The sequence below is a fragment of the Balaenoptera ricei genome, chromosome 9, assembly GCF_028023285.1.
Source record: "Balaenoptera ricei isolate mBalRic1 chromosome 9, mBalRic1.hap2, whole genome shotgun sequence".
Classification (NCBI taxonomy): domain Eukaryota; kingdom Metazoa; phylum Chordata; class Mammalia; order Artiodactyla; family Balaenopteridae; genus Balaenoptera; species Balaenoptera ricei.
Genome location: NC_082647.1, coordinates 65,705,969 through 65,719,240, shown reverse-complemented (window position 1 = coordinate 65,719,240; position 13,272 = coordinate 65,705,969). Strand labels below are relative to the sequence as shown.

Sequence of the window (13,272 nt, the reverse complement as noted above, 5' to 3'; positions counted from 1 at the left end):
GGATTGTTAAGATAGCAATACTCCCAACTTGATCAAACTATTCATCACAATTCCTATCAAAATCTGCCATTTGGGGCAAAAATTGACAAGCTGATTCAAAGATGTATGTGGAAATGTAAGGGACCCAAAACTTTCTTGGAAGAAAAAGAACAAAGGAGGACTCAGACTTTCTGATTTCAAAACGTACTACAAAGTGACAGTAATCAAGACAGTGTGGTGCTGGTATAGAGATCAGTGGAGTGATATTTAGAATCCAGATATAAACCCTTACATTTATAGTCAACTGATTATCAACAAGGGTACAAAAACAATTCACTGTAGAAAAAATAGTATTTTCCACAAATGGGCCTGGGATAACTTGGTAATCACATACAGAGGAATGAAATTGGACTGCCTATGTTTTAACATATACAAAAATAACTCAGAATGAATCATATACTTAAATATAAGAACTAAAACTATAAAACTCTTAGAAGAAAAAACTAGGTGTAAATCTTTGTGACCTTGGATTAGATAATGGTTTCCTAGATAGGACATCAAAGCACAAGCAACCGAAGTAAAAATAGATAAATTGGACTTCATTAACATTTAAAAGTTTTTTTCTTCAAAGGACACTAAAATAAAAAAGACATAATAAGTTTTGACAGATGTAGAAATTGGAACACTCATACCTTGCTAGTGTAATTGTAAAATGGTACAGTCACTTTGGAAAATAGTTTGGCACATCTACAAAAAGTTAAATACACTCCAAGATATATACTCAAGAGAACTGAAAACTTGTCCATACAGAAACTTGTACACAAATATTCACAGCATTATTCATAATATACAAAATGTGGAAACAACTAAAATGTCCATCAGCTGATGAAAGGATAAAAAAATATGATATATCTATACAATGGAATACTATTTGGTTAATAAAAAGGAATGAAGTACTAACACATGCTATACCATAGAAAAACCCAGAGAACATTACATTAAATGAAAGAAGCCAATCATAAAACATAATGTTTGATTTCATTTTATAAATTGTTCAGAATAGGTGAATTCTTAGAGATATAAAGTAGATTAGTGGTTGCCAGGGAGGGGAAAATGGGAAATGACTGCTAATAGGTATAGAGTTTCTTTCTGTGGTAATGAAAATGTTCTGAAACTAGATGGTGGTCATGGTTGCATAACTCAGACTATATTAAAGACCAGAACGTGAGCTGATTTTTATAGTATATAAATTGTGTCTCAATAAAATTTTTTAAAATCTACCTAGAGTTCCTAGTATAAGTTGTTTACATTATAATGATTTTCAAAATCGAATCTTTGATGTTGATGTAAAATGGTAAGAACAGAGTGTTTTCTTGTTTCAAGAACAACCACTCCGCATAGTATGACAGACGACTCTTGACCAGAGGAATTTTGCTCTTTCCACTTATTTGCCTTGAGAACAATAGTGATAAACTGATACTGTGAAATGTCAAGTTGGTAGTGAGGGACTGGTCAAGGAAAATGCTCCCATTTCTCAAAATAAATCTGTAGACTCTTAAGTTAATTGACTGTGTGATTTGATGGAATGAGTACTAGACTAGACCTCAGAAATCCTATCCCTATCTCTTACTGTGTGACCTTGCACTTGTCAGTTATCTCTCTGTATTTGTTTTCTTATCTGTCCAGTAGAGCATCAGTACATGCCCAATACATTTATAATATCTGCAAGAGAATCAAATGAATACAAGGTGTGAAGGTGCTTTGAAATTGACAGCACTATAAAAATATGAGGCATTGTTTATTTAACATCCTTCATTTTTCTTCCTCAGACTTGATTTTCAATGAAGGGGAACCATAAGGTGCTAAGTTAAATGGTTCCTTTTGAATATTGATTGAGAGGGTCTGGCTTTCTTCTTGAGGAAGAATGTTGCATGGACTCAGACACTTGAACTTGTGTGACATTAACAGATAGGATTTTATAGAAAACTGTTATAATTTTTTTTAATGTATCAGTCTGGCCACATGAGAATGATATGGCAGCAGACAGGTTATTGTCAATTAAACACGAGCTGTCAGGAAGTCAGAAATGTTGAAATGTGGTGAGCATGAATCCTAAGCAGATCATATGACAGCTGCTCAGCTGTTATTTTAACAGAGTCACTGTATGTATGTGTCATTTTCCTGCAGAATCTAATTTGAGTCCCTAACGACAGAGACATCTCTGCATTTGCATGTTGCTGTCAGGTCAAACTTGGACCTTCTAAATGAGCTAGAATGGTGGGTAGTAATAGGCAAGTGACATGTGGAGGAGATGGCTCTTGTCTCATTTTCCTCCACTCAGGTTACATTGAAGAGGCCTGCATCATCCCTTGCCCCTCAGACTGCAAGCTCAGTGAGTGGTCCAATTGGTCACGCTGCAGCAAGTCCTGTGGGAGTGGCGTGAAGGTTCGGTCTAAATGGCTGCGTGAAAAACCCTATAATGGAGGAAGACCATGCCCGAAACTGGACCATGTCAACCAGGTATTTTCTACCAATGGGAATATTGTAAAATATTTTCTAGTTGCACAATGATCTATTTTTTTTAATCCAAAATAGAGAAGAATAAATAATAGCCCCTGAATAAGAAATTTGACCCACTTTATCTTTAGAATGCCTGAGTAAATTATTAAAATCCCAAATCAGATAGATGATCTCTGTATTCTCAAGAGATTTATTTAGTACACTGTATTATATATATATACATATTAATATAATTCAATGGAAATAAAAATGAAATCTGCTTTTGAAATACTGTCAAGGTATTTAATCTATTATACAATAATTTGTGTGCTGAGAGCAAGATTGTCTTTTTCTGATAGATCCACTAGACTCTCAGAAAAGACATCTCAATTACCATGTACATAAATTAAAATCAAAGAATGTATATGGGTTTGGGTCTAAAATTGAGAAATATATTCTGTACATTTACTTAAGTTTGTTCAATATGAAATATGTTAAGAAAAAAGAAATATACTGGACTTCCCTGGTGGCGCAGTGCTTAAGAATCCGCCTGCCAATGCAGGGGACACGGGTTCGAGCCCTGGTCCAGGAAGATCCCACATGCCGTGGAGCAACTAAGCCCATGCGCCACAACTACTGAGCCTGCGCTCTAGAGTCCGCGAGCCACAACTACTGAGCCCGCATGCCACAACTACTGAAGCCAGTGCGCCTAGAGTCCATGCTCTGCAACAAGAGAAGCCACCGCAATGAGAAGTCTGTGCGCCGCAACGAAGAGTAGCCCCCGCTCACTGCAGATAGAGAAAGCCCACACACAGCAATGAAGACCCAACGCAACCAAAAATAAAAATATATAAATAAAATAAATAAAAGAAAAAAGAAATATAAAGATGGCGTCAAAGTAACCGTATGTTATCTATCAATTTGGTGATTGGCCTTTTCAGTCTTATGTGGAACTTTCTTTGACTTCGGATGCACACCTTGTTAGCTGCAGTTCATAGCTGTTACTCGTGTTCCATTGGAAATAAAATGTCTAATGGGGGGAATTGTGACTAGTTTAATGTAATATAAGATTCATCAGACAGTTATTGCCATGTCTGGCCTACATGTGAATTAACAAAGAGTGAATTTCACACAATATGTGTAGGTATTAAGATGTATGTTTAAATTTAAGTCACAAATGAACCAATTCATATGTATGAACTAACCTTAAATATGTAGGTATGTTTCATACACACATAGATTTTCTAATTTTAATCTCCAAACACACTGCTTACCCATACGTTTGCCTTCCCAAATTAATCTAAATTTGTTCATCACAATAAAAGTAAATTATAGAGAAAATAAAAATAACTTTTGAATAAATCGATTAAAGGCCAAGAAAGTGGAGAATTAAATTGCATAGAAAGTACTCCAAAAGGATGCTGATTTTTCCCCCAAAGAAAAATTGCTGAACTTGCCCTTAAATACAACTGAAGGTGAATAATATACTGCACTGCTGCCATCTACTGGTAATTAAGTTTCTCTGTCCTAGTGAATATTTCCAAAGAAGAAAATGCATGACCCGGATTAAACAGAATAACTGAAATGTAATGTTTATAATACAAAAGAATATGGTTCTACAAGTTTTGAAATCTTGAATTTCCAATAGTAAATTTAAATTTTAATCCATGATTCAAATAAATTCTACACATTTTCATACCTTTAGTGTGTATGTGAACAGCCAGATTTTAAAATTAAAATGAGCTATGTTTGCCTTAGCATTTTTTAAATAGTGAATTTGCAGAAGTTCAAATTGGTTGTACCAAGTTGTCTTTGCTTAAAAACTCTTTAACCTAAGCCATTTCTCTGTCACTCTGATATAATCTAATGCAGAGTATGATAAGGACATCTGAGTATTTGTTATCAGCCTACTGGTGGTATATTGAGACATGAACAATGGAAAAATCAAAGCTAAAACAAGAAATAATAGATTCCTGAATCTTTGACTTTGAGCACAAATGTTCTACATTAAAAAATAGAAACTTTCAGGGATTTATTTGTTAGTAAAATGTTAGGAAAGTAAAGAATATGCAAAGGTTTGTGTAAGTGTTGAAAATCGTAAATCATATAGATTTTTACTGCAATTATACGTTCCTCAGTAATTAAGTCGTACTTTGCCTTGAAAATGATCTCTGAGGTTCCATTTTCCAATTGAGGAAGCAAATCCCCATTTCCTCAAAAATATGGGTGGATGGATGGGTTAAAATCAATATATCAGTCAGTCAGTCAATCAATCTATAGATAGTCCACTCACAATTTGAACCACAAGATATTTGCGGTCATATGTTGATTCCCCATGATACGTATTTTGACGTCTACTCAGTTTTCTAAGATTTCTTCATCCTGCCCATCAAATCCTTTCCTTAACTTGCTGTTTGCAATACTCATTTGTGTATCTTAATTTTAAACAGTAATAAGGAGGTGGCTTTTCTCTTTCAAGGTCTAAGAAAGATGTTCTAATCATTTACCAAAAAAAAAAAAAAAAAATCTTTTATATATGGATAATATTTGAAACTTAGAACATGAGTTCTTCTCATCAAATATACTGACATTTTAACTTATCTTTGTTTCTCTCTCTTTTCTTCATTCCTGGTGAACACTACTCCAGGCCCAGGTAAGAACTTTTAAACCTCATCGTTCATCATAGAGTGATGTTTGTTTTCATTTTACTCCTGGCATCAGAGAATGTATTTCTTTTCCTGCCATTTCTTTTCTTTTATAGGGAAAAACATGTTTTCCATAAAATTTTTCTTCTGCAGCTATTCCCTTTGTCTTCCTAGCATATTACATGTGTTTTCTCATTTTAATATCAGAGCCTAAGGTACAGGGATAGCGGAGAACAAGCATAATTCACCACCCTTGAAAAGACGATGACACCTCCTGTTAATGGTCGCATGCTTCTCGGAGAGGGAGGAGAGGGAGAGGGGGAGGTGCAGGTGGGCTCAAAGCGGTAGCAGGAGGTGGCTCTGAACTGATTTGTATTCACTCCAGTGTAGGAGATTAAAATGAAAGCCATCAAAGGATTAGGAAAGATGGCATTTCCCCTTCAGTTGTTCCCTTCCCCACAACTTGTAGGGTAATATTTTACTAAATACTAAAACAGTATTTAGTCCTATTTTAATACAGCACCCAATGTGAATGTGATAACTTATGACAGTAATTACAGATTCTCACTCCAACAGTGCACACTTTTTATTCCTGTGTGGAATAGGTCAACTTTATTCACTTTACTTGGATGTTGAGTAAAACTAAAATTTGCACAAAAGAATGGCTCCAAAGGACTATTTAAATCTATATTTTCTGGAATTAAATAGTTATATAAAATATTCATGTAGTTTGTGTGTGTGTGTGTGTGTGTGTGTGTGTGTGTGTGTGTAAAATAGGAAATAAGAGTTATCATAGATTTTGAAATGATTTTAAGAGACAATTTTCTTTAATGGTTGAGTCAGCTCTGTTGCAGTGGATTATGGTCCTTTTTTTCATTTATTTAGTCATTCTTCTTTCTCACTGAGAAAAGAGCATAATTGGTTCATTGTGCTAAAAATCCTGAAACAACCAACCACACCACCCCAAACCTGGGGCTGCAAGCCTTTATGGGCACCAGAGCAGAGACAATTTGCTTTGTTTTATGTGGCCCTCACTGCTTAGTACCCGTGTAATATGAGACCAATTTCAGACCTTGCTTCCAAGGTTTAGTTAGTTTTAAGATAGCTTTATTTCATATCATTTATCTTTTAATTTAGTTTCATATATGGAACACACACACACAATTCTTATTGGTATACATACTTATTTGGAAAACAGGCCAAATTATACTTATTTGAAAACAGCTACTTTTATATGCTTACTTAATTCATTAATTCTTTTATTCATTTATTCATCTTACTCAACAAATCTCTATAGAATGCCTGACATATGAGCACCCTGGGCTAAGTATTGAAGACACATGAAACTGTGAACAGGACATATGGCCCAGGAAATTACAATACTGTGTGGTAAGGGTCAGTCTAGGAAAGTACGGAATGTGTCTGATGTGGTCCATGAGGTCCAGTCTCCAGCTGCAATGTGATAGAGGAGCAGCATGATACAACACAGTTAGCCGTTCCCTTCACTGCTAGAACTCTCAAGAGATCCTCTATAGTCCTGTTTTAGAATAATGAACAGTAAAGGAAAGGCTTCAGAGTAGCTAAACAAGAATATCATGATAACTGTGATATGAAGTGTTCCCACTCACCTCATGGGGTTCCGTGAGGTGAGGTCATTGAGAACCGTGTGTGTTTCAGGTGTATGAGGTCGTCCCTTGCCACAGTGACTGCAGCCAGTACATATGGGTTACAGAGCCATGGAGCATCTGCAAGGTGACCTTTGTGAACATGCGGGACAACTGTGGAGAGGGCGTGCAAACCCGAAAAGTGAGGTAAGGCCAAGCCTAGTAACACAGAGAAGCAAAGGCACAGCCACGTCCTGATTTCTCATGTGCCAACGTGAGCTTGCCCTCCTCCCAATCTCCTGAATGAAATTGTCTTCAATTTTACTTTTATGGAGTCTGTGTTCATAGAATGCTCTAAAGGGATCTGCTTCCAACAGCAGTTTATCATCCTCTGCCTTCTGATTTTAGGAAGCTTTGCTTCAAGGTACTCTTGCAGGGAAAGGGCGGCATATTGAATGTGAGGTGAATGAATGCAGATTTTCCAACCCCAGTAACTTCTTCCTTAAAGGTCAGATATATTTCTAACTGTATCTTAGTGATAATCTTTTGTAAACTCTTTATCCTTTGTATCAAACTGGCTATCTTTTGAATACTCTCATCTGCTCTAGGAAGCCTTCCCTAAACCCCCCGCTGGCTCGTGCCTCTCATTTGTTCTCAGAACCACACTGTCCGGTAGGGTAGCCACAAGCCACGTGTGACTATTTCACTTTAAATCTATTAAAATTAAATAAAATGCATTTCCTCGGTCACACTAGACACATTCTAAGTGCTCGATAGCCAGAGGTGGCTAGTGGCAATTCTGTGAGACAGCACAGTATTTACATTGTCATAGAGAGCTCTACTGAGCAGCCTTGTTCTATAGTATCCCACATACCCCTCACTGTTTTGAAAGATCCATCTACATGTCTGTCCCATTTATTAAATCCTGTTTCTCCAAACTGAGACCGTGTCATATTCACAGAACTTCCCTAAAACCTAATACAATTAAATTATTGTAATAATTGTAATACGATTAAATTAACTCATTAAATTATCCCTACACCATCTACATATGATCCTGAAGGGTCTTAAACCTGGGAAACAAATATATGAGGCTTTATTATCTCCACGTTACGGAGTAGATTCAGAAGTACTAAGTAATGTGCTGAGAGCACACACCTAGTAAAGGGACAGTTGCATTCAAACTCAAGTCTCTTGTCACTCTTTAACTACAACCAGTTTCTTCTAACTCTGCTGAGTGACACACAGTAAAGAAAAATATGAAAACATCCCAAACCTGAGAACTCCTGTTGTGAAGAATCCCATTCTCACTCATGACATAACTTTTCATGAATTTTAAGATTCCTATTTCTTAATCTGTTTCAATAGGAAAGTAGAACAAGTTATCGTTTATATCATAAAACCTTGGCACACTATGTAAAACATTTCTTCCAGTAAAAATAGTCTCTATCTCTTTTTTCAAAAGCCCATCTGAACTCTCCAGTTATTTTACGGAGTAACTTTTAAAGGTGGATGAGGTGGGTGGAGGTAATGAGTTAATAGGGAAACAGGGAAGAAAAAGACAGAGATTCTGTTTTCTACCAATCTTCTGCCAAATTTAAAATTTCTCTTTCAAATATAAAAATATTTTTCTTATATTAAAAATTTGATCAGGTTGTGTTTTTTGTTAGTAGAAAAATTATAATAAAGAACTTCTTTCGGCTTTCCCTTCGGCTATCTGTGTATGTGTTGCTTCTTTTTGCTTTGTGAATAGGTATTCTCAACATTTCCAAACACATCTTAAACAAAGTAACTTTTCTGGTCAACTTATTTTTCCAGTAAACATTTTTAATGCAAACAGAGAAAAGAGAAGATCAGTATTGATTGGAATTTCTGATTGTGTAATAATGTTTCTTTCTTGATTCAGTAGTATACCTCCCAGACCTTACCCTCTGCTAATTAAGGTCAAATGTCCTGTTAGATGCAAGCATTGGGTGACATTTCAGGACAGAAGAGTCTATAAGAGAGCAGGTTTCAAAATATCTCATTCTTTCTCTTTTAGGATGGTGTGACATAGCAAAGACTGAGTAATAGTAGTGGTTTCCCCTGCTGGGAAGGAATATTTTTTCACTAACATTTTTGTAGAATTGCCAGCACATGATGATAATAAAAACCAAACAGATTTGGTTATTTCTATTGTTGCTTTTGAATTTTCTGCAGGCAATGCACCCCCTTATTGCTACAACTGTGGTGGGCATCTGGACCCACCCTTGGCCTCCAACTTGGTGGTGGTTTTCTAAAATAGTTCAGTATTCTCACAGCATAATCCCTTCTCCTATGGAAAGGAGAAAAGGCCAGGAATTTGAAGAAAGCAAATGAACTTAAAGTGCTTTCCTTTGGGCTCAAGACTTGATCCAAATATTTATTCTATTCTACAGTGATAAAAATATCATTAATACCAACTCAAATAAATAAAACATAAATAATCTGAATGTCAACAAGAAAGGTTTTTTAGCAATTGTGGCACATTCAAATGATGGAATTCAAATGTAATCATTAAAAATTATGTCTTAGAAACACAGTTAATAACACAAAAAGATTTTTATAATGTATTGTTGATGTTTTTCCTAAATGGTACAGATAGTAGGTGAAGTTTGCTCCTATTTAATGAAATGAAAATATAGGTTTAAATATAGTGGTCTGTTAAGAGTGGTTATCTCTGATAGAATGTAGTGAATTTTTATTATTTCTTGTGATTTTCCTAAAATGAATCTATTACCTGTATAATAAAAATTGAAGGAAAAGAAATACCTTTGAAAACAAACATTGAACATCTGTATTGAAGTATTGAACATCTGTCCTTAACTTTGAATCAATAGGTAATTTTGCAAGTTAATCCTTGTACATCATGTCAGGGCCTCACATTAATGTAATCTTTTCTTAGCAGCAAATCCAACTTTGGAGATTGAACTGTCCCGTCTGCGCCATGTCCTCTCATAGCTGCTGTCAACAGAACATTTTTAAAATGCCACTGAAGCTAGAACTTTTTTCCTGGGAAACTAAAATTCTCCCAGCGAAATTTATAATTTATTTTTTTCCTTCAGCAGTGAAACTATATAAATGTCTGTCTACATTTGCATATTTTTGTGATTACTTTTTATATATTTATTCAATATCAAAAAAATGCAGAGGTGGGTATTTGTGTGGATATTTTTCCAGGTTACAAACCCAGTTAAGACATAACCAACAGCTTAGTTTTCCAGTCTTTGAATGCGTTCCACAGGAAAACCACATTTCTCTTAAAATTAGCAGCACTGTATAGAAACGTGATTCTGCAGAGGAGATTTGTGAAGATGCAATGTCCCTACTGATTGTAAATCCCTGAGAAAAGTTGACATTCCAGGTATAATTGGTAATGTAATACAACCAACAGTTTAAAACATTGCAATGGGTTTGAGAGGCTTAAGAGCTCAAGCCTTCCTTTTCATCTCCTGTAATGCAGTTCTCTTCCCAAACCTATTAATTTGGTTGACCTTCTCTGAGTTACAAATGAGGGTTAAAGTTTTTCTCTTCTATTCAAAAAGTGCCTTGAGAGATTATTAACTACAGTAAAAGTTAAGTCTGGTACTAGCCACATTAATTAGATTCCCAAGAGATGACTAAGGAGCCCTTTATGACTGCTTACAATACAATGAAATGTAATAAAATGTTTGAATTTGTTCTGTTAAAAAGAAAACTAACAATAAAAAAGGTCAAGATATAGGAAGACCCCAACAACCATGTTTAGAGAATTTGTGCTATTTTTCTTATGATTGTCTCTTCACTTGTGCCTTTCTTTTAAGGTTATCAGCAGATGGGAAGCTAAAATTACTTTTGAAATGACAAAACAACTTGATAAATGCCATCAATTACTTTCTCAAAACCACTTAACTGAAATCTCTCCCTAGGAGATTTCGGCGTGCCTTGTCTTCCATCATATATGAATCTGCCTTCTCCATGGAATTCACCATTTTCCTCAGAAGAAAAACATGCATTATATTCCAAAATTGTAACCCATCTGTGAATATCTTTGGTGAACTCATTAGTTTCTGCATCATATATGGGTGTAAATGACCCTCTCCTTTAAGAGGAAGACACGTATTTTATGTACACGGAGTGTATACACAGTGGCTATAACTTTAAAAGATTATGATGATACATGCAAGCATAGATTTTTAAATCATAAGCTATACAACTATGTATGGGAGGCAGAGATCCTTTTACGTCTTTATGTTTGGAGAATTTTATTCATTAAATTCAAAGCTTCCCATCCCCCACCTCCATGGTGATGTCTTATGAAAAACCTTGTACCTTAACGGGTTGGCCATTGTTCAATTGTCCCAGTTCCTTCACTGATAGGTATGTTTTCTTCTAGATGCATGCAGAACACGGCGGATGGCCCTTCTGACCATGTAGAGGATTACCTCTGTGACCCAGAAGAGATGCCTCTGGGCTCTAGAGAGTGCAAATTACCATGTCCCGAGGATTGTGTGATAACTGAATGGGGTCCGTGGACCCGATGCACTTTGGTGAGACAATTAACCATTTATTAATGTAGAATTTGCTTAATTCCTTAACCACTAAAGCTTTAAAAATATTAAGAAAATAATAGCTTGGTTACTAAATTAGTTACCAAAGCAAGGCGTATTTTTGGCTACTTCATTCTTAGGACTGTGCCATTTAAAATCAGCAATGTTTGGACTCACACTGGAACAGCTCAACCTCTTGCAAGCTTTATGCTCCTCCACCATCCTCCTAAACCCAGCACAAAATGCCTTTTTTTTTTTTTTTTTTGGCTGCATTGGGTCTTCATTGCTGCTTGTGGACTTTCTCTAGTTGCAGCGAGCAGGGGCTACTCTTCGTTGCGGTGCGTGGGCTTCTCATCGCGGTGGCTTCTCTTGTTGCGGAGCACGGGCTCTAGGCACGCGGGCTTCAGTAGTTGTGACACGCAGGCTGAGTAGTTGTGGCTCACGGGCTCTAGGCGCACAGGCTTCAGTAGTTGTGGCTCGTGGGATCTAGAGCGCAGGCTCAATAGTTGTGGCACACGGGCTTAGTTGCTCCACGGCATGTGGGATCTTCCCAGACCAGGGCTCGAACCCGTGTCCCCTGCATTGGCAGGAGGATTCTTAACCACTGCACCACCAGGGAAGTCCCAAAATGCCTTTACATTTGCTTTTGAATTCACAGCATGTTAAAAACTGCAGTGGGGATAACGATTCCCTCCAGGTAAAGGGAAAAAGAATGAAAATCTAGTAAAAATACTTTAATGGTGTCAGGTTATTATCATCCCTTGCTTTTTGCCCAATCCATTTTAAATTGTAGGAATAATCTTTCACACAGTAGGGGTATGGCAGCAGGAGTATTGACACTAAAACGCAAAAGATCCTGGTAAGAAAGGGAGTAGAAAGAAGAAAGCTGTGCATCAGTGAATCTCTTTCCACACACTGACTCTTGAGTCTCTTTGGGCCTGGAAAGCCAGCTGAGAGTTTCAAATCACACAAAGCTTCTAGATTTCAGCAGCCCATAGGGCCTCTTACATGGGACCCTGGGAGGAGAGTCACTTGAAATAGAACTGGCTGATGATGTGGGAAATTTAGCTTACCCTTGTGCACCTTTGTAAAGCTACACACTTCAGAATGGCATCAAATCATGGAAAAGATACATCTAATGTGGAATTAATTTGCTGAAATATAATATGGGACAGATGCATGTTTTCAAGGAGAAATTAATTTTCTATTTCAGTGTTAACATTATTAAAGATGCTGATTAGCAGCCAAGTGATAGAGCAGGAGCAAAACAGGGCTGGCAGTTGACTTGGATACAGGTTAAATTGCAATTAAGAATCAGCTGTTTCACAAGCATATGCAAATGACTTTCTATTCTATTTAATTCCATAGCATCAGATTTGAAGTTACTGTTTCTGATCTTAGTAACCAAGTGTTTTCAAAACAAGACTGTACCAGTAGGAGAATGGCAACCAGTCTTTTTAATTAGCGCTAAGTTGTGTTTGTGTGCATACATGTGTGCATATTAGGAAAATAAAGGTTGTATATAACTAGTTATTTAAAGTTCACCCTTAAAACCGTTTTTCAGGTCCTGTCAACTATATTAGATAAATAGATAGATTATAATTTCTGTATTAGTGATCTACAATAATTAATATGAGCATATATATGTGTTTGTGTATGGATGATGTGATGTATCTTTTTTTTTTTAAGTATTTGTTTATTTATTTGTTTATTTATTTATTTATTTTTTGGGGCTGTGTTGGGTCTTCGTTTCTGTGCGAGGGCTTTCTCTAGTTGTGGCAAGCGGGGGCCTCTCACCATCGCGGCCTCTCTTGTTGCGGAGCACAGGCTCCAGACGCGCAGGCTCAGTAATTGTGGCTCACGGGCCCAGTTGCTCCGCGGCACGTGGGATCTTCCCAGACCAGGGCTCGAACCCGTGTCCCCCGCATTGGCAGGCAGGCTCTCAACCACTGCGCCACCAGGGAAGCCCTGATGTATCTATTAATATTTGACACATAG

The 13,272-nt window shown here is 36.7% G+C and overlaps 1 protein-coding gene across 1 annotated transcript in view; it reads left to right on the top strand.

The window, feature by feature from the left end:
• THSD7A (thrombospondin type 1 domain containing 7A) overlaps window positions 1-13,272 on the top strand; it is a 455,098-nt gene that overhangs the window by 415,005 nt on the left and 26,821 nt on the right. Inside the window, exons 14-17 of the mRNA XM_059933940.1 lie at window positions 2,321-2,499; window positions 5,126-5,131; window positions 6,801-6,934; window positions 11,121-11,274. Of these exons, the coding sequence (XP_059789923.1) occupies window positions 2,321-2,499; window positions 5,126-5,131; window positions 6,801-6,934; window positions 11,121-11,274 (473 nt within the window). The remainder of the gene's footprint in view (window positions 1-2,320; window positions 2,500-5,125; window positions 5,132-6,800; window positions 6,935-11,120; window positions 11,275-13,272) is intronic.